Raw genomic sequence first — 21,924 nt, 5'->3', positions numbered from 1 at the left:
TTACCTTGTTAATTTTTTATTTGGCCATCTCCCCCAAAAGAGAGGACACTCCCTCATAGTCCCCCGTACAGCATGGCAGGTACTTGGCACTAACCACCTTGGCAGGCGCCAAACCCTTATGGTTTAATTCCTATCTGTCCTACAAAGAACTCGTCCTGCTGGTCGACTGGCATCACCAGTGCCTTTTCTGTTTTGGGAAAAACCACAAATGAGTGGTGTGTAAATCCTTCTCACTGAGTGCTCACAAGTCGAGGGATGTGCAGCTAAAACTCCACCTGCTTGAGTAATCAGTGTGTATCACCTCAGACCTGGAGGAGACATCCAACTCCAAACAACCCAAAGGGGTCATCCCTCAGTAAAAACTCCCCTGAGTAGACTTGTGAGCTTACAGACCTGAAGAAGAGCTTTATAGGGCTCAAAAACTTGTCTCTCTCACCAACAGAAATTGGTCCAATCAAAGATATTACCTCACCCACCTTGTCTCTCTAATATCCTGGGGCCAACATGGCTACAACTACATTTAATACAATTTTGAATAAGGGATAGTTTGTGAGATGGCAGCTTTTAGCATGTTTTCATGAGACAGACAAAAACAAAACAAAACTAAAATTGCTAGAGTTGCAATAAAATTGCAAGAGTTGGCAGTACAGCTGTCCACCTCCCCCCTGCCCCTCCACCCCACAGGAAGTACCCAGGATTCATAGAATCATAGAATATCAGGGTTGGAAGGGACCCCAGAAGGTCATCTAGTCCAACCCCCTGCTCAAAGCAGGACCAATTCCCAGTTACATCATCCCAGCCAGGGCTTTGTCAAGCCTGACCTTAAAAACCTCTAAGGAAGGAGATTCTACCACCTCCCTAGGTAACGCATTCCAGTGTTTCACCACCCTCTTAGTGAAAAAGTTTTTCCTAATATCCAATCTAAACCTCCCCCACTGCAACTTGAGACCATTACTCCTCGTTCTGTCATCTGCTACCATTGAGAACAGTCTAGAGCCATCCTCTTTGGAACCCCCTTTCAGGTAGTTGAAAGCAGCTATCAAATCCCCCCTCATTCTTCTCTTCTGCAGGCTAAACAATCCCAGCTCCCTCAGCCTCTCCTCATAACTCATGTGTTCCAGTCCCCTAATCATTTTTGTTGCCCTTCGCTGGACTCTCTCCAATTTATCCACATCCTTCTTGAAGTGTGGGGCCCAAAACTGGACACAGTACTCCAGATGAGGCCTCACCAATGTCGAATAGAGGGGAACGATCACGTCCCTCGATCTGCTCGCTATGCCCCTACTTATACATCCCAAAATGCCATTGGCCTTCTTGGCAACAAGGGCACACTGCTGACTCATATCCAGCTTCTCGTCCACTGTCACCCCTAGGTCCTTTTCCGCAGAACTGCTGCCTAGCCATTCGGTCCCTAGTCTGTAGCTGTGCATTGGGTTCTTCCGTCCTAAGTGCAGGACCCTGCACTTATCCTTATTGAACCTCATCAGATTTCTTTTGGCCCAATCCTCCAATTTGTCTAGGTCCTTCTGTATCCTATCCCTCCCCTCCAGCGTATCTACCACTCCTCCCAGTTTAGTATCATCCGCAAATTTGCTGAGAGTGCAATCCACACCATCCTCCAGATCATTTATGAAGATATTGAACAAAACTGGCCCCAGGACCGACCCTTGGGGTACTCCACTTGATACCGGCTGCCAACTAGATATGGAGCCATTGATCACTACCCGTTGAGCCCGACAATCTAGCCAGCTTTCTACCCACCTTGTAGTGCATTCATCCAGCCCATACTTCCTTAACTTGCTGACAAGAATACTGTGGGAGACCGTGTCAAAAGCTTTGCTAAAGTCAAGAAACAATACATCCACTGCTTTCCCTTCATCCACAGAACCAGTAATCTCATCATAAAAGGCGATTAGATTCATGGTGGGATCAAATCATTACCAGTATTAGGTCTGCCATTTTGACTCTTCATGGTACCAAGGGTCTTCACAGGACATGTTGTGAATGTCTGAGGAGATGTGGCATCTACACATAATTGGACAACTGGCTGATCAGAAGCAGGTGAGAGTAGAAGACGTTATCAGGGTGGGACAGTGCTCTATCTGTATTCACCTGGTTGGGTCTCCTAGTGATCGGTTAAAAAAAAAAATGACATTTACCTCACTTCAGATGATAGAGTTCAAAGGAGTCCTGGTTGCCTACAGATCAGGAAAAGTGTACTTGCCTGAGCCTTCCAGTCTCTACAGAGACTCAAACTCCAGCTGACATCATAACCAGCACAGTATGAACATGCCTCACAGTGCTAGGTCACAAGTTGGCATGCATGTACATGACACCACTTGCCAGACTTCACCTATGCCCCCTTCAGCTCTGCCTCAGGACAGTTTTTTTTCCTCTGGGGAAACACTCAATAGACAAGGAGGTCATAGTACCTCATCATGTCACTGCTGAACTTGTTTGGTGGTTAGAATCCACAAATGTGAAAAGGGGTGTGTGTCTCCTTTTCAGTCCCCTCTATGAGAAAGACACTAATTACACGTGTGTCAGGGAGAGGTAGGAGAGTTCACTTGAATCATCTATAGATCCAAGAAACTTGGACCCTAAGTGACATGTGGCTACCTGTGAGGGTCCTAATGCTCAGAGCCATCAGACTAGCCTGTGTGGCTTTCCTGCTGGTCCTCCAAAACTTGATTATGTAGAGCTTCAGACAGCACGACAGCTATGCGCTACATAAACAAGCAAGTGGGTGTCCGCTCCTCGCCCTTTGGTCTTGAAGCCATCAACTTCTGCAGTTGGTACCATCAGAATGGGGTAACTCTGAGAGGCTCTTTGCATCCTGGGAGCCAGCAACAACTTAGCAGAGTTTCTGAGGCAGTCAGTGACCAGCCACAAATGCTCATTGCACAGATCCACCATGGAGGTGATATTCCATCAGCGAGGATTCTCCATGGTACACGTGTGCGCTGCCAAGAATAGTGCAGAACTTTTGTTCTAGAGGATGCCTGAGTCCAGGTTCACTGCTGGATACCTTCCTCCTACTGAAGAACTAAGAGTTGCTGTACAACTTCCTGCCTGTTCCTCAGATTTCCAGGGGGATTTCCAAGATCAAAAGAGACAAAGCCATGATCATCCTGGTGGCTATGTACTGGCCAAGGTAGCTCTGGCTGACAGATGTTCTGTAGATGTCTATTCAGCCTTTGATACAACTTCTAGACCATCTGGATAAGATCTTGCAGCATCACAGCCAGATACTCCACACAGACCTGAAGTCACTGAATGTGATGGTGCTGGTGTTGCCTGGCTGAATGCTACAGATAGGTATTGCTCCTTGCCAGTCCAGGAAATCCTGATACAAAGCAGGAAGAATTTACCAGAAAAACTTTTCAAAATGGAAGGGGTTCTCAATATGGGCAGCCTGGAAAGGCCTGGGCCAAGTACAGGCCTCTGTACTGAAGATGCTTGACTACCTACAACACCTTTGGCTCAGCTCTATTGGAGTCCACCTTGGAGCGATTTCAGCTTGTCAATTGTCTGTACAGTCATGCTTGGTATTCACTCACTCCATGGTATAAAAGATCTTTAAAGGTCTATTACACAGTTATCAAGCAGTCAGAGAACCCCCTCCGGCCTGGGACCTCGATATAGTCCTCCTGAGACGCATGGAGCCTCTCATTGAGCCTCATTCAGAATGCTCCTTATACCACTTTACTCTGTAGATGGTCTTCCTAGTTGTTATTACTTTGAGTGAGCTGCAGGCACTATGGCTAACCCCCATCCCACAACATTTCAAAGGGAAAAGGTCTTGCTAAGAACTCACCTGAAACTCCTTCTCAGAATGACATCAGAATCTCATCTGAACCAATCGATCAACTTACCTGTCTTCTTCCCAAAGCTATATTTTTCACTGGGAGAAGAGAAGTTACACAGACTAGGCATATCTAGAGCTCCCCTTTTATTATATTGACAGGACCAACCCATGCAAATTGTCGCCCCATCTATTTCTGGCTGTAACAGGATATTCAAAGGCCAGGCTATCTCATCTTAAAGAATATTGAAACAGATAACACAAGGAGATATATTGTGTTACCAGCTGGTGGTGTACCTCTCCACCCAACACCAAGGCTCGCTTCATCAGAGCTTAGGTGGCTTCTACCTGCTTTAGAAATGTGCTGATATGAGAAACCTGTAAGGCACCAACATGAGTAACCCACTGACTTTTGTCAAACACTATGTCTTGGACTTGGCAGCTAGATGCCAAGTTTGTGACCAGTACTACAATCACTGTTTGACTTATGCAACTGAAACACCTTATTTCCACCATCTCGAGAGGATGCTTCCCGCCAATCACCTACAGCGGGATTCACGCTGACACATACTTGGAGAAAGAACAGTTACTTCCTTTATAGTAACTGTGGTTCTTCAAGGTGTTATAGTTAGTGTAGATGTTTTGACCTGTGCTGTCTTTGAGAAGTCCCTGCCTACCATGGCTTTGATTTTCAAAGGGACTGAGGCAGCACCATGGCAACAGTGCCTTTTATGCCTTCGCATTGGAGCACAAGGAGGCCCAAGGTACATGCACCGCCCCAACTCTGCTATTCAAAAAAATATGATCTCATGCCATGGGCCATATGCGCACCTACAGGGGGATCCAAAGTGACCAAAACATCTCAAAGAATCAAAGTTGCTGTAGGGTGAGTAACTGTTCTTTTTTTCTTTTTCATTCAGGTATGTTCTCTATTCTTTGGATCTTTACAATGACAGCGCTCATTATGCGCTTACTAAATTTAAGAAGCAGTTCCTCTACGATGAAATTGAGGCAGAGGTAAAGTAAACTCATCTATTGGAGAAAACGGTTATGTATCCTAGTAGGGAGACTGAGTCTGTTAAAGGTGAAGGAACATTATGCAGCAATATGTAGATCTTCAAAGCAGATGGTGATATAGAATGAAAGTGGTGAGAATGCCAAAAGAAGAAACAAAGGGAGGAGGATGCAGTCTTCCTTGGTGATAAGCTTTGAATAAACACATACAGTACAGACCCATTTACACGTGAATCCGCTTAATGCACAGTAGCGCCATGCCTCTCAGTGCTACCTGTTTAACACATGAGACTCGTTAACACGCGGTACAGGAACTTGCTATGTAGCGCTACAGATTTGCTCACTAACTCACTGACATAGAAATCGACAGGAAGTGCGGAGTGGAAATGTGTTGTACATCTTTACCGATGTTGGTAAAGACGTATCATGCATGCTTAGTCATTGTTATGCTAGAGATATAGATATATAGTAATATATATACTACATTAGAAAATTTTAACCGTAGGCCTAATATAATGGTAGAGGGCAAGCGTCAGCATTCCTACACTGTAGAAGAAAAGCTAGCTGCAATAGATGGAGTAAATAGCGGTGAAACCCAGGCCAAAGTTTCAAAAGATATTGGGATTGCCGAATCTACTCTCCGAGGATGGCTAAAAAATGAATCTAAACTGAATGGCTTTGTACAAAATATCAATTCTGCCCCAGGGCTTAAGCGAAAACATGTGCGCTATTCAGCAAAACCCACAACAGACAAAGCCATGTGCACGTGGTTTGTTCAGGACAGGCTGAAAGGAATGCTGCTAAGTGGGCCAATTCTTCAAGCCCAAGCGACAAAATTTGGAAATGTAATGGGGGATGAATCATTCCAAGTCAGCAAGGGGCTTATAAGTCGTTTTAAAAAGTGTCACGGCATAGCGCAGGTATCGATTTCTGGAGAAAGCCAATCAGCTGATGAACTGGCCGTGAACGCATTTCCTGCCGAGTTAAAATCTATTTTACAAAATGAAGACTACCACGAAGAACAACTTCATAATTGTGATGAAACAGCTTTATTTGCAAAACTGCTACCTGATAAGACTTTAGCCTTTAATTATGAGACACAGAAAACAGCTGGATTTAAAAAGATAAAAGATCGTGTGACTCTTCTTTTTTGTAGTAATAAGACGGGCAGCCATAAGCTTGCCCCTCTTCTTGTTGGCCACTTTCATAACCCTTGCTGCTTTAATCACTTCATTAGAGCCAAACTGCCAGGAATATATGCTAATAGCAAAAATGCTTGGATGATGAGACACATTTTTGATCACTGGTTCCACAACAGCTTTGTTCCAGCTGTTCGTAAGCACCTGCGGTCGAAGAAACTTGAAGCCAAAGCACTTTTGCTACTTGACAATTCTCCAGCCCATTCTCCAACCCAATCACTGGTATCAAGCGATGGAAAAATTTGAGTGCTATACCTACCATGCAACACAACATCAAAAATTCAACCTTTAGACCAGGGCATTATTCAGAATTTTAAAAACAATTATCTGCGGGAGCTGATTTCAGCGATCATGTCACGCAAGTCTTCAGGCATTTCCGAATTCTTGCAACAGTTAAACATGAAGGAAATTATTTAGTTAAAAAAGCTGGGGGCGGAGTAAAACAAAAGTCCATTGAAAACTGCTGGATGAAGTCTCTCGGTGGTGCCTTTTCCGTCAAAGATGGCTCAGACTCGGAAAACTCCAGCAGTGGCACTGATTCAGAGCCAGACTTTGAAGGATTTTCGGAAGAAGATGTCCTAGAAACATGCACGCAGACAAAAGAGGATAAATGCAAACTTCTCTTTCAACTGATAAAAGTTTTTAGTTAGGATACATCATCGGAAATCATTACCAAGTGGCTGGAAATGGATGAAGATTGCCCGACTTCAGACTTTCTGTGCGAAGAAGAAATATTAACCGGCTGTGAGGCTACATTGGACCGCGAAAGTGATGGCGAGAATGTCGTTGAAAAGGTCAAAATTTCACCCATAGAAGCCTGTAGTGCTGTAGAAACTGTTGTAAGATTTATGGAGGAGCAAAATGTGGAAAATATCAAAATCATTCATCTGCGGCAAATGACCGACTTCATAAGAGAGAAAAAAAATGCGAGTCAGAAAGAGCAGAAAATAACGGTGTTTTTTTCTAAATGAATCATAGACACTTTTTTCAGCATGGCCCTCTTAACCCACGGTCCGTTAACATGTGGTCGTGACGGCTTGACTCCCGACACCCGCGCGTAAATGGGTCTGTACTGTATCTGCATATGTCCAGTTTTGGCATTGTTTAGATTGAAGTAACTGCTCTTCATGGGGAAGTAGAGGAATTTTGTACTGACTAGCTCTTTTTGATTTGTTTTTGTAGGTAATGACTAGGATATGTCCCCCTTTTTTTTTCTGTGCAAATACTAATAAATAATATCTCTACCATTTTCCAGGTAAACTTGTGTTTTGACCAATTCGTCTACAAGTTGGCAGACCAGATATTTGCATACTACAAGATTATGGCGGGAAGGTAGCTATTCTGATAGTAACATCTTTTATACATGTATTTTTTTTTGTTTCCGTTTTCACCAAAAAGGTTCGTAGCGATTGGACAGCTAACATAGTGAATGCCAGTGAAAACAAGGTAGGATCAGAGGCTAAAAGAGGGAAAGAACAGGTTAAAAATTACTTAGACAAGTTAGATGTCTTCAAGTCACCAAGGCCTGATGAAATACATCCTAGAATATTCAGGGACCTGACTGAGGAGATATCTGAGCCATTAGTGATTATCTTCGATAAGTCATGGAAGACGGGAAAGATTCCAGAGGCCTGGAAATGGGCAAATTATAGTGCCAATCTATAAAAAGGGAAATAAGGACAACCAGGGGAATTACAGACCAGTCAGCTTAACTTCAGAACCTGGAAAGATAATGGAGCAAATAATTAAGCAATCCGTTTGCAAACCCCTAGAAGATAATAAGGTGATATAAGTAACAGCATGGACTTGTCAAGAACAAATCATGTCAAACCAACCTGATACCCTTTCAAAAGAAAGCTAACAAGCCTTGTGGATGGGTGAAGCTGTAGATGTGGTATATTTTGAGTTTAATAAGGCTTTTGATACTGTTTCACATGACCTCATAAACAAACTAGGGAAATAAAATCTAGATGGAGCTACTACAAGGTGAGTCCATAACTGGTTGGAAAATCATTCCCAGAGAGTAGTTATCAGTGGTTCACAGTCAAGCTGGAAGGGCATATCGAGTGGGGTCCCACAGGGATAAGTTCTGGGTCCGGCTCTCCTCAGTATCTTCACCAATGATTTAGATAATGGCATAGAGAAAACACTTATAAAGTTTGTGGACGATACCAAGCTGGGAGGGGTTACAGGTGCTTTGGCAAATAGGATTAAAATTCAAAATGATCTGGACAAACTGGAGAAATGGCCTGAAGCAAATACAATAAGGACAAATGCAAAGTACTCCACTTAGGAAGGAACAATCAGTTGTACACATACAAAATGGGAAATGACCGCCTAGGAAGGAGTACTGAAGAAAGGGATTTGTGTGTCAGTGGATCACACACTGCTGACTCATATTTCATTTAACACTATTGCAAAAAAAAAAAAAAAAAAAAAAAAAAGGCAAACATAATTCTGGGATATATTAGCAAGAGTGTTGTAAGCAATGTGAGAAGTAATTCTTCCGCTCTACTCTGCGCTGATTAGGCCTCAACTGGAGTATTGTCCAGTTTTGGGTGTCACATTTCAGGAAAGATGTGGACAAATTGGAGAAAGTCCAGAGAAGAGCAACAAAAATGATTAAAGGTCTAGAAAACATGACCTATGAGGGAAGATTGGGGAAAAAAACTGGGTTTGTTTAGTCTGGAGAGGAGAAGACTGAGAGGGGGACATAACTGTTTTCAAGTACATAAGAGATTGTTACAAAGAGGAGGGAGAAAAATTGTTCCCCTTAACCCTTTGAGGATAGGACAAGAAGCAATGGGCTTAAACTGAAGCAAGGACAGGTTAGATTGGACATTAGGAAAAACTTCCTAATTGTCAGGGTAGGTAAGCACTGGAATAAATTGCATACAGAGGTTGTGGAATCTCCATACTGGAGATTTTAAAGAGCAGGTTAGACAAACACCTGCCATGGATAGTCTAGATCAGGGGTTCCCAAACTTCGTTCACTGCTTGTTCAGGGTAAGCCCCTGGCAGGCCGCGAGACGCTTTGTTTACCTGAGCGTCCGCAGGTACTGCCACTCACAGCTCCCAGTGGCCGCTCTTCGCCGTTCCTGGCCAATGGGAGCTGCGGGAAGCGGTGGTCGCTGGGAGCTGCGAACAGCTGTACCTATGGACGCTCAGGTAAACAAAGCGTCTTGCAGCCTGCCAGGGGCTTACCCTGAACAAGCTGCGAACCAAGTTTGGGAACCCCTGGTCTAGATAATACTTAGTCCTGCCATGAGTGCAGGGGACTGGACTAGTTGACCTCTCTAGGTCCCTTCCAGTCCTACGATTCTATGATTCTTTGATTTTTGCAGTAGTTTCCTGTGTAATGTACAGTAACCTCTTTTTTCCTCATAATAGTTTGCTTCTGGATAAACGGTTACGCTCCGAATGCAAGAATCAGGGGGCAACAATTCACTTACCACCTTCCAACCGCTATGAGACACTGCTGAAACAGAGACATGTCCAGGTGAGTAAAACTGATGCTACGGTATCGTATTTGAATTCCTTGTTTTTTTCCCCTCTTCCTCCACCACTCATGTTTTTTAATACTGTTGATGTACCTAGTGCTTATTCCTCACCTGAGGGCATAGTATTCCGTTTCTGTTGTCATCCTATCCACACAGCTTGACTGTGACCATCTGAGACAGAACATTATCATTTCAAGCAGCAGATGACCTCTAAAGCTGCAAAGATCCTGTTTTAATGCAAATATTTATAGTTTTTAAAAGTTCAGAAATATGGCACGTGGTGGAATTGTCTTCCTAAACCGAATAATTTTTCAGTCTTCTAAAGTTTATCATCAAGTCTTCTTTGGAAACATATTCATAATTAGCTCAGTGTTTGATTAGATTTTGATGCACCGCCCATAGTATTTTTTGCGTGAGAATGTGGGATGGGGTAGCTTGTGTACACAACATACGTGTTCATATCTATTATCTGTATGTTATATGTATGTCTGAATATAATATACACATGCAGGTCTTCATTTTATCTGTTAATTAAGAAAAATTGGTTTTCTTACCTAATCAAGATTAGTCTCATGCCATTTTGTCTGATACATTTTTGGGGGGTTGTTTTTGTTTAGCTTCTTGGTAGGTCAATAGATCTGAACCGCCTAATCACTCAGCGGATTTCCGCAGCCATGTATAAGTCAATGGAACTGGCAATTGGTCGATTTGAAAGTGAAGACTTGACTTCCATTGTTGTAAGTATTGTTGCTGAAGCTGACCTACAGGGTTTTCTTTAGAAGTGTGGTCCTAATGCTACACTATTACTTGCTTGTTGGGTCTGGGAATGGCTTAAGCAGCTCTGCAAAACTAGTGACATATCTCAGGCCTTGTCTATATTCAGAGCTGCAGCCATGTTTTTCAGCCTTATGATATACAACAGGGGAGGGCAAACTATGGCCCGCGGGCTGGATCCGGCCTGTCAAGGCTTTCAATCCAGCCCGCGGGATTCCCAGCCCTGTGGCGCAGCAGGGCTAAGGCAGCCTGTCCTGCCTGTCCTGGCCCTGCGCCGCTCCTGGAAGCAGCAGCACCACGTCCCTGCGGACCCTGGGGGGGCAGAGGACTCAGTGCTTGCAGGTACCACCTCCTGCAGCTCCCATTGGCTGGGAACAGGGAACAGCGGCCAATGGGAGCTTCAGGGGTGGTACCCGCAGGAGAGGGCAGTGTGTGGTGGAGCTGCCTGACCCACCCCACCCCCAGGAGCCACTGCCAGACATGCTGGCCACTTCCATGAGCGGCACGGGGCCAGGGCAGGCCAGGAGCCTCCCTTAGCCCTGCTACACGCTGCTGCCACCCCAGAGCTCCTCAAGGTAAGTGGCGCTGAGCCCACTCCTTGAACCCCTCCTGTATCCCGCACTCCAACCCCCTGCTCTGAGCCCCTTGAGCCCCTTGCTACACCCCTCCTGCACCCCAACCTCCTGCCCTGAGCCCCCTGCCACACCCCCTCCTGTACCCCAACCCCCTGCCCTGAGCCCCTTCCTGCACACCTCACTCCCTCCCACACCCCGCACTCCCGTCCACACCCCAAACCCCTACTCCAGCCCTACATTCATGGTCATGCATACAATTTTCCCACCCAGATGTGGCCCTCAGGCCAAAAAGTTTGCCTACCCTTGATGTACAAAGAAAGCCTGAAAGATTTCTACAAAATACAAAATAAAACTGTTTTCTTTTTTACCTAAGAAATAGGAAATTTTCTTTGGTTTTGTTGGAATATTTCTTGGGTTTCTCCTGATATGCCAGGAACTCTCACATATGTTATCGAAGGGGCGGGAGTGTTGTCGGACTAACAAAGATATTTGCTTTGTCCCAAAGATGAGTTAAATAGGTGTAAACAGAAAAAAACGTAAGCAGACCAGCTGAAAATCTCTTTTCCTCCGTTGTTCAGCATTCATTCTTTCCTCTCTCATGCTGCTTCATTAGTATTCCTGACAAATGAGATCATGAGATGCCTGGGCAGGCTAACATGGTGCACTCTCTTGTGTTACAGTGGTGTTTGAGACTGTCTAGTTCATTTTCCTGTGCTTGGGGACTGGGAGCACTCCATATGCAGCAAGCTTGGGAAGAGTGAAGGGGGAGACCCCACCTTTTCCCTTCTTGAAGTTGTCCTGGTCAGCTCATGAGCAGCATTAATTGGTGTTGGAAGAAGCTCTGTTTTGCTTTGCTGGGCCAGAAGAAAATTTCTCTCAGTGCAGGGCCTTGAGAGCAATGGAAGTAAAAGGCAGGCTGCACGATATGCTTGGAAATTGACCTGGGGCTGCGGGGCAACCGGGAGACGAGGTTTTCTAATTATTTGCATTTGAAATAGCAACTTTTATATGATCAGCTGTTCTGCATTCGATATGTAATTGCAGACCAAAACCAAATAATCCAGGGTCTGAGTCTAGCATACAGTCTCATTAGACGCATGAAGTGGAATAGCTGTCTCTTTCACTAGACACCCTGGCTCTGTAGAGTTGCCAATAGGCAAAACTTGTTTTTGTCAGTAAAGTAATCAGATCTGACTTGCTGCCTGTGGACATGGAGAGTGTCAGTTTAGTTAGTTTCCTGATTAAAATGTTAATGGACAAACTCTATTTCCAAAGCTCCACTGACGGGCAAGAAGACTTATGCTAGGTCTCACCATAATCTTACATCCTTAGTTTAACCTGGGGGAGAAGGAGAAAAATACTCTGGACACTTCAGTTCTTGCTTTGCAAGTTTAATATGCAACATCTTCAGCTGGAATACTATGTTCAGTTCTGTTCACCCTTTATCAAAAAAGATACAGTAGGCAGAGGGGTTTCAGAGCTACACAACAATGAAAATGATGAAACATGGAGAGACTTGCATACAAGAAAAGAGTGAAAAGTCTAAGATTGTTTAGTTCAAAGAAGAGGCATAAAAAGAGGGGGCAGAACAGAGACATACAGAATAATTGTATAGAGGTGCCTTGTGCATATGCATTATTGATACAGCACTTGTCTGTATGAACAATTATTTTGGGGTAAACTGGGAAGTAAATCTACCGTGCATTAGCCTGCTACCTGCTAAGTTTTCGTGTGGACCCTGCTGCTGCACTCTAAAAGTTCAAAGCAGTGTAGATCGAAGCACACTTGGAAACTTTTAATGCATTGGCAGCACAGTCCACACAAACACTTAATGGGTGGCCGGCTAGTGCAGGGTAGATTTACACCCCAGCTTGCTGCACATTAAGTATTTATGTAGACATGTCCACAGTCTTCAATTACATATCACTTCCTTTCCCCCCACCCCTTTCTTCCGATTTGCCTCATTCAGTGCAGCGGATGGAGCAGCTCTGGGGATGAATCAGGGTTGTAGAACTCCAGCCTCATTTGCTGTAGACGTTGAAAGGTGTGCAGGAATGAGGCAGGGGATTGCAGGAGAGTCCAAGGACAGTCTCATGGCTAAGGCAGTTGAATGTTGCCCCGGAAACCTGGATTCTATCCCTGTCTCTGCCACAGCATTTCCTATGTGATGCTGGGCAAGTCACTTTAATCAGACTTTTTACTGGTGGTCATTAGTTGTGTGTTCCTCAATTTCTGTGTGCCCAATTTAAAGCTGGGGCGGGGCCTGAATTTCAGAAGTGTGACTGAAGTCATTGGGAGCGGTGTCTGAATATATAAAGTGCTGTACATAATGCTAAGTGCTCTGAAAAATCAAGTCCTGGGTGTCTCAACTGGGGCACCCAAAGTTAATATAAATTTATTACCTTCATCTCTCTGTTCCTCAGATCCCCATTTTACTGATGGGAAAAATATCATCCCTTCTCCTCACTGGGGTTTCTGAAGCTGGATTAATGTTTGTGAATTACTCAGATGCTATAGTAATGAGCACCATAGTACAGCTTATAAGGAAATTTGATAATTCTCCTCATGTTTCTTCCCCCCACCCATCCTTCTTGTTTTAAATGTTCCCAGGAGCTCGATGGCTTGGTAGAGATAAATAAAATGACACACAAGCTACTGAGCAGATACATGACCTTGGACAGCTTTGATGCCATGTTCAGAGAAGCCAATCACAATGTGTCGGCTCCCTATGGAAGAATCACTCTTCATGTCTTCTGGGAGCTCAACTATGATTTCCTTCCAAACTATTGCTACAATGGGTCCACTAACAGGTTAGCATGGCAGCCTTTTGAATAATTGTCTTTGCATGCGTAGTTTGTTGTATCAGCAGGATGAAATGTACAGTAGATTCTGTTTACCTGGTATAAGTGAGGGCTGCCAACTGTCCATATTTTGGCAGTATTTTTAAAAATACAATTTCTTATTTAAAAAAAATCAACTAATTGACTCCCAATGGGTAAATTGGTTTCCCTTTTTTTAAATTACCTTATATACTCGATCATAAGCCGGTTTGTTTATAAGCTGACTCCCACAAGATGGATAAGTAAAAATGGAAAATTTTTATGACCCATTCATAAGATGACCCTATAATTCAGGAGTCAGCAAACTTTGGCTCCCAGGCCATCAGGGTAAGCCATTGCTGGGCCGAGATGGTTTGTTTACCTCGAGCGTCCACAGGCACAGAGGTAAAACTAAGTAAACAAAGTGTCCTGGCATGCCAGCTGCTTACCCTGACAGGCTGGGACAGCAACTGGTGGGGACATTTTTTTGCGGGGGGAGAAGCTGGGGGTCAGGGGAGTAACCCCTGTGACCATGACCCCACGCCTAGCCCGGGACCCCCACAATCTCCCCATCCCATCCCTTCCCACCTTATCTGGAGAGGGCCAGGGGAGGATGTCTCTGGCCTGGCTGGAGCTGCTCCGGCAGGCGGGACAGTGTGGATGCAGCCTGCTCTGGCGGGCCATACCGGGCTGCGCGGCCCCAGCATGTTCCGGCGGGCCAGGCGGCATTGCCACAGCCTGCTCTGGGGGGTGGGGCCAAGCGGCGCGGCTGCAGCCTGCCAGCCCCGGAGCTGCAGCTGCTTCGGAGACTGGGGGGACAGCAGCGTGGCCAGAAGCAGAGACTCTGGCCCCGCCTTGTCCCTTCTGGCTCTGCTGGCTCTCCTTGCTCCCTCTGTTGCGGAGATAGGCTATGTCCCACCTCTCCCTCTCTATACCCTATACCCCTTCATAAGCCGACCCCCTTCTCTGATGCTTCCCTTTTTTACTAAAAAAAATTCGGCTTATGAACGAGTATATACGGTAGTTTGTACAAAACTTGAACTTTTATGATTATTTATGGTCAGAGGAAGAATTATATACAAATGAAGATTGTAACAGCTTATCTGTGCCATAATATCTTTCATAACAAATGTTGGTGAATCCTGTCTCTGTCGTCCTCATGTTATTCCTCTGTTTTTAAATGTTCAGAATAGTTCGTGTAGCATACAAATGTACATGTGTAAGAAAGAAAAGTGATTCACACTACTTATCCATTCATACATTTGACAGTGCTAGTATGTGTCCACAATAGGAGAAAAGCCAAACTTAACCTGAGCTGCCAAATTCTGTGAAATTTTAATGATCTATCTGCAGTATGCTGTAAAATAAAGAATATCTGAAAATAGTTCAAGATACATGTTAGGAGGAAATTTTCATAAACAAAATCATGTAGTAAAACATTTTACAGCAATAAGTAATGGAAGCAAAATTATATCCCTTGATTCTATGATAATGCAAAGAAGAGAGGATGAATTACTGGTTTGAGACAGAGTTCAGTGGTTGTGTGTAGCCAAGTATCTTTGTACATGTGTCGTCACTCTCTTCTGCACCTTGGCAGTTCTGGTTACACTGTTCCTATTGATTGTATTACTGACCCCCTCTTTTGTCATTGAGGGCAAGTGCCTTTTCAAAGTTGACCACAGTACAATGGATTCAAGTGTAAATGCACTTTTTTTAAATCACAAAGGTTATTAATATAGCAATGCAGAATTCCCAGCCGTTAAAATTGAGTGGATTTTGCAAGTAAGCCATAATTCATATCCCTCAATCTTTTTGTTTTCCCCCCCGTGAGAGGTTAGTGGCATTTTTGCATACCTGTGTATTCTGATCCAGGGCTTCTCTTGCTTTATATAGCTGACATGTTCACAAATATATACTGTAATTTCCTGCTGCCATGGCAGATTTGTTCCATGTCTTCCATTCCTGCTTTTCAAGATACAGAATGGTAGAGATGTTAGGGCAGAATATAAAATACAGAATGCTTGATTAGTTGAGGACACTCTAAAGGGAGAAGAGTTTGGTGGGTTTTTTTTTTTTTTTTTTGACTTGCGTGGCATTTAATTTCTTTTCAGTTCGTGGTTAGAGTACAGTTACCTTCAGGAGTAAAATACAATGAGAAACCTCCTGACTGTGAAATGATATTGAGTTACTCGGCAGTGGGGAGAAGTAGAACAGCATGATTTCACCTTCCACTCTCCCCAGAGAGCTTCCTCTGTTCTTCCCTTTCAAGAATACTTGTATTTTGGGTCAAAGTTTCTGGCTGTGCAGAAAGGAACAAGGTCCTTTTTGTTCTGGAGGTATTAACTAAACAGTTTTTATTGCTCGAGTCTTCCTATGGAGAATACCTGGCTGTATTTCTTATGAATAATTGCATATGATTAATTCTTGTCAAAATTCTCAAATTCAGCCCCAGACTCGTTCAATATGATGAGGTATTTTAGGAATAACTGGAATATAGTTACCTGGAAAAACACTGTATAGTCCAACTTTGACTTTCCTAAATTCTGAAAGCTTCACCAATGAAAGAAATTAAACATCTATTAAATGTATTTAGTCTGTGTTCAGTCATCAGCTCGGAGGCTGCATGTGCTATACTCCACTAAAAATGTTTAGGAAGTTAATGTGGAATCACTGAGGAAATCTAATTGGGTTCTGTGGTACGGCTGCTTATTTATATAAAAGTGTGTACACAAATCGGGTTAGGCTGAGCTCCAGCCTAGCAGGATAATTAATTTGAAAGATGATAAAGTGAGGGAGATCTTAGATAACATCTGTCCTAGTCATCCAGCTTGATTGATTTCATTATTGTGCACAGAATTGCTCTGATATATGCAGAAAGCTTTAAGCATGTGTGATCACATAGTTATGTGCTTTTTTGAATTGTGTGCACGTACACAGAATTGATCCAGTTAATTTTTTTCTCCCAGGACTCTGTGGTATCTTGTAGTTCTTAACATGTTCGTACACATACAGACATGATTGCCATTAAAGTGCAAAGTACAAACTGGAATATAATGGTATATTATCAATTTGTCACACTTTAGTCACACAAATTATTACAAGTAAGCCCAATGATTAAGTTTTCAATTTATTATGTGTATTTGACAGCTCTGTGTGCGTAGGCAGTTTCATTCTTCCCCTTCCATAGACTATTTCCTGTGTGAAGGCTACACACAAATGTCAGAGGAAAGAAAAACATTTATTTTTTAAAAAAGTAATTGTAAAACTACAAAAATTAGTGAGGCAGGGGGGTCTGAGGGCAGGTGTAGAACGTGTAATTTTTTTCAGATGAACTAGTCTCTCTCTATTTAATCTTTAGTTATTCTTTAATGTAAATGCTTAACAATAAAATTAATTTGTGCGTAGCATGTCTTGGAGCTCTTCCCCCATTCCCTCAGAACACTGGATAATTTTTTTTTAAATTACTGTATTTGTTAAAGGTTTTCAGGCATTTACAAAGGCTTCAGTCTCGAGGGCACAAAAGTTTAAGTTGTTTCTGTAGAAGTATTACAGCAAACTGCATGTTGAAGTACCTGACTATCTGTAATTATTTTACATTTGATAATGCACTGAGATTAAACAATAGGATGGACTGCTATTAAAAGATTTAGAGATTTACTAATTGCAGCTGCTGGTTTTCAGAATTTTAGTCACATGAGTTTGTTAACCTCCCGTACATGCAAGTCCAAGCAGAGGCTGCAGCCTTGGTTATTGGTGGAAATGTAGGCTTTGAAACGTGTGGCAACATCTCAACTCCACTAGTCCTGTTGTTCAAGTTAGTCATGAGATCCAGGGGATTTTTAATTTACCTATATTAGAGTGCAAGAGAAACGGGACTGACTATGATGAAGGCTACATTTTAGTCACGGATATTTTTAGAAAAAGTCACAGGCAGTAAACAAAAATTCACGGCCCATGACCTGTCCATGACTTTTACTATATACCCCTGACTAAAACTTGGAGGGGGAGGGGGCTGCCCAGGGGTGCTGCAGGTGCTGGGGATGGATGGCGGTGCACAGCCTGGGCCCCCCACTGGTGCTGTGGGGGGCATGGGTGGTGGTGCACAGCCCAGGACCCCTTCTGGGGGTGGAGGGCTGGGGGGCTAGCAGGCTTCCTACCTGGCTGTGCGTCTCCCGCCTTTCCCCCCAGCAGCAGCAGGGTTGTGGGAAGGGGCAGGGGGTTGGGGCATGGGATGGGGTGAGGCAGGCTCTGGGCGATGCTTACCTGGGGGACTCCTCGGGAGTGGTGACATCCCCCTTGCTCAGCGCTAGGCAGAGACGTAGCCAAGCAGCTCTGTGCACTGCCTCCACCCGGATCACCAGGAGTCGCGGACAATGGGAGCTGCAGGGGGGTGTCTGCAGGGGGGTGTCTGCGTGACGTGTGTGATCCAATGAAACACTGCAGCTTGTACAAAATAGTTTGTCACCATTGGCATGTAGAATTTGGCTTCCAAATTCTTTCGCACAATCCGCTGCAGTAATCATTTTTGAGGTTTTTTGTTTACTTTGGACACTCATCTTACAGTAATTGCATGTGTCTTCTGGTAGGCAGTCAATTGAGATCACTACACTACAAAACCTCCCCAATGTCCATATCTACCAATCAGTGAGTTCAGCCGTGAGTGTGATTTGCTGCTATAAAGTGTCAGTCAAAAAATTCTGTCAAGTGCCTCACCTTTCTTTTTATTTTTATTAAAATATGCTTATAGTTGCACCAGGTAGAGGGGGCAGTTTCCTGTACAATGTCCCCTCCCCAGGCAGCTGCAAAGGGAGGGGGACAGGAAGCGAGTGGGGAGGAGGGGTGCAGAGCTAGGTGCAGCCAGAGGAGATACCCAAGAGCAGCCCTGCTTGAAGAGAGTAAGTCCTGTCCCTCCCCAGCCCAGCTGGAGCTAGGAGCGTCCTGCAGCAGGAGGAGACACCCGGAGGTGGGTCTGGTCTTCCCACTCGCACCACCACCACCAGAGAGGTTGTGCAGGGGAGGGACAGGACTTGTCCATCCCCAGCCCAGCTGGAGCTAGGATCCTCCTTTGCTGGAGTGCTCCTAGGAACACGGGGACGTCAGTTTTCACTGAGTAATTGGTAGGGCCCTATCTATGAGGTACATCATATCGGCTACTTAATCTCCTCTTTTATGCTGGCCCAACATCAGAAGAGGAGAGGAAGGCTAAGAGGTTCCCTCCATTAGATACGGGCCACTTCTTCTCTGCTAATGTTAGTCCCTTCCGCTGCTGTTCTTTTCCTGCCCTCATTCCTGGCATCAGACTTCTGCAGTTCAGTGGAAGGAGAAATTCTCCAGAAGGTTTAACACACGCCCTTAGCCCCAGGGAGGCTATCTGTCATTTTGCCATTTATACTTTGAAACTACTATTGTGCCAATGTCAATAAACTTTGTTTATGTAATGATATTTGTATCTTCCCCTTTACTATCTTAATCAGCGAAGTTAGCAGTGTAAATGAAGGACATGTGGAGTAAGTTCTTTGTCCTTTCTGGAGTTTATTTTAAAAAAAAATCAAATGTTTAATAAAACCCAAATATTTTCAAAACAAACTAAATTGCTAAAATGTTTTTACTATAAAAAGATTGATTAGGGGGTTCAGTATGGCAATACCACTGCATCTGTTTAGTCAAAAGTTGGCATGCTGTTTGCTGTGCTGCCCTCACTGTGTACAGCGGCACAAGTGAACACAGTTTAATAGAAAAGCTCCTATTTAATTGACATGTTTGCTGAGATTTGAGGTCAGCTGTTGCAGGGTTCAGTTACTAATATATTCTGCAGTGATTGGTTATTTAATCGTGCTACTTGTGCCTATTTATTGTTCCATCCACTCTCCAGCTTTGTATTTGACTTCAGATGGCTCCTGTTTTGAGTTGCTCTGTGTTCAGCCCAATTCTAATTATATAGTAGTAACAACACCTATTTTATATGGCACTTTTCATCAGTAGATCTCAAAGTGCTTCACAGTCTTTAATGAATGTATCCTTGTAACCCCACTGGGAGGTAGGGAAGTGCTGTTATTCCCATTTTATAGTCGGGGAAGTGAAGCACAGAGGCTAAGTGACTTGCCCAAGGTCATACGGACGTTTGTGGTGGAGCAGAGAAATGAACCCAGGTCTTCCAAGTCCTAGGCTAGTGTCTTGACCGCTTGACCTTAAACGATCAGTATACCCCTACAGGGAACAAAATCTAGGTTTCATGTAGGTCTAAAAATAAAATGCACATAACTTTTTTCACTTTAAATATTGCATTCAAAGCATGATTCTTTAGCTTTGGTATGCTAACTTACAGGAACAGACTAAGACCCTGATCCTTATGTTCAGGCAATCTCACTGGTCGGACTGGGACCTGACAGATTTTTGCAGTGACTGTATACTTGACTGTCTAAGGATTGGTCTACAGTTAAAAGTTACATTGGTATAGCTGCAGTGGTCAGAGGCGTGAAAAGAACATGGACATAGCTATGTTAGTAAAATCCCGGCATAGATTCAGCTAAGTCGACATGAGAGGGCTTCTGTCCACATAGCTACCATTGTTCGGGGAAACAGTGTTCCCATACTGACAAAAACCCCTCCAGACTAGATCTACGCTAGAGGGCTATGTCAATATATCTTTGCTAGCATAGGCTCCATAGGGTAGACATAACCTTAGCGTATAGCCTTCAGTTCAGTACAACCCTCAAAGAGCTGTAATTGACCACTGGTTAATCGATACTTTTTTTCTGTAGTGTGTTTTTATTTAAATTGGTATCAGTTTAGGTGGTGCCTGTTGTCCTGTGAGTTGACTGTTGCAAACTCCCTCACCTTGGTCTCTCATTGGTAAGAGATTATTTGAAAGTGAAATGGTTATTTCCAGTCCAGTGTTGTATTTTATCAGTCATTATTTCAGAAGCACTGGTAAACCAACCAACGGGTTTTTGATCTCTGTAATCAACTTTGTTTTGATTGCTTAGAACTGTACTGATGAAAATGGATACATTTCTGGACAGTCATCAACACAGATTTAATCTAACAAGAACTTGTTATCTTGGAGCATGCCAAAACATATATAGAGCAGTACAAAGCAGTTATTCACCAAATTAACTTTTCCTCTTTATCAGAGGAAGTGAGGGGAAGAGAATCTGTCCAAATTATTGCCAGTCTTAAAGGCCTCATTCTTCCACCTCTTCTATCAAACCATTCAAATATCAGCATTTCTATTTGAAAAGAAAACTGAGAACATAACACTTGCAAGGAATTTTTTAAAGAAGATTTTTCTTTATATTTAAGAATTACAGATGATGTTGGAACTGTGACTAAGCTCTGTCCTTGCCTCCGTGGGTCCCGTGTTTCCTGGCGGATTTCGCTAGCCTCAGAGGCTCACTGTGACCCTCCACGTAACCCTTCTCTCTCTAGAGACAAGGGTCACAGTCTACTGAGCCATTTTCATCATAAGCCAGTGAGAGAGGTGAGGATAAGTTATCCTTCCTTGCACAGTCTCTGTTGTCTCCCAGTCTCAGTGATACATCAGGGGGCAAAGGTTGGGGGGGAACTCAGGCTCACCCTCTACTCCGGGCTCCAGCCCAGGGACCCTATTAGTATCAGCTATGGTAGCTGACCTTTTAGAAACATGACATGTACAATTCCCTGGGCTGCTTCCCCCCACCGCAGCCCTCACTTCCTCATATGGTGTGTACTACTCAGTCTCTCCAACAATGCAACTTCCTCCCACAGCTCCTGACATGCGCACCCACCTGGGAGGCTTTTAACTAGTTTCAGCCAGCCCCTGATTGCTCTGTTGATTGGGACACCTGAAGCCATTCTCCCTGCCTTCTGAAAAGTTCTTAATTGGCCCCAGGTGTCTTAATTGACCTGGAGCAGCTGCCATTTCACTTATCCTGGGACCGGGGATTTGTTTAGCCTGGAGCTAATATATCTATCTCCTACTACTTTTCTATAGCCATCTGGCCTTGCCCCTTCACATATTTCCCCCCACCCCTCGCTCAACACCATAGAATTGGGCAACTTGGGATGCCAGGCAGTATGCTCGTGACAGACCATCAGCGTTGCCATGGTGGCAGCCAGCCCTGTGCCATATGCGGAACTGGAATGATTGGAGGGATAAGAACCACCTGGTGACCCTTGCATTCTTTTCCTTATTCCGCTGCATCCACTGGAGGGGTGCATGGTCCGTCACAAGACTAAATTAACGGCCTAAGAAGTAAT

The 21,924-nt window shown here is 44.0% G+C and overlaps 1 protein-coding gene across 4 annotated transcripts in view; it reads left to right on the top strand.

Annotated features, from left to right (window-relative positions):
- Positions 1 to 21,924, top strand: part of CYFIP1 (cytoplasmic FMR1 interacting protein 1) — a 131,110-nt gene that overhangs the window by 56,401 nt on the left and 52,785 nt on the right. For all 4 annotated transcript variants that reach the window (XM_073353183.1, XM_073353192.2, XM_073353210.1 and 1 more), the window contains 5 exons: positions 4,726 to 4,822; positions 7,274 to 7,350; positions 9,409 to 9,517; positions 10,136 to 10,255; positions 13,478 to 13,677. In XM_073353183.1, coding sequence (XP_073209284.1) covers positions 4,726 to 4,822; positions 7,274 to 7,350; positions 9,409 to 9,517; positions 10,136 to 10,255; positions 13,478 to 13,677 — 603 coding nt within the window. The remainder of the gene's footprint in view (positions 1 to 4,725; positions 4,823 to 7,273; positions 7,351 to 9,408; positions 9,518 to 10,135; positions 10,256 to 13,477; positions 13,678 to 21,924) is intronic.

The sequence above is a fragment of the Lepidochelys kempii genome, chromosome 1, assembly GCF_965140285.1.
Source record: "Lepidochelys kempii isolate rLepKem1 chromosome 1, rLepKem1.hap1, whole genome shotgun sequence".
NCBI lineage: Eukaryota > Metazoa > Chordata > Testudines > Cheloniidae > Lepidochelys > Lepidochelys kempii.
The sequence above is the reverse complement of the archived record's forward strand: the minus strand, read 5'-3'. Positions and strand labels throughout refer to the sequence as shown.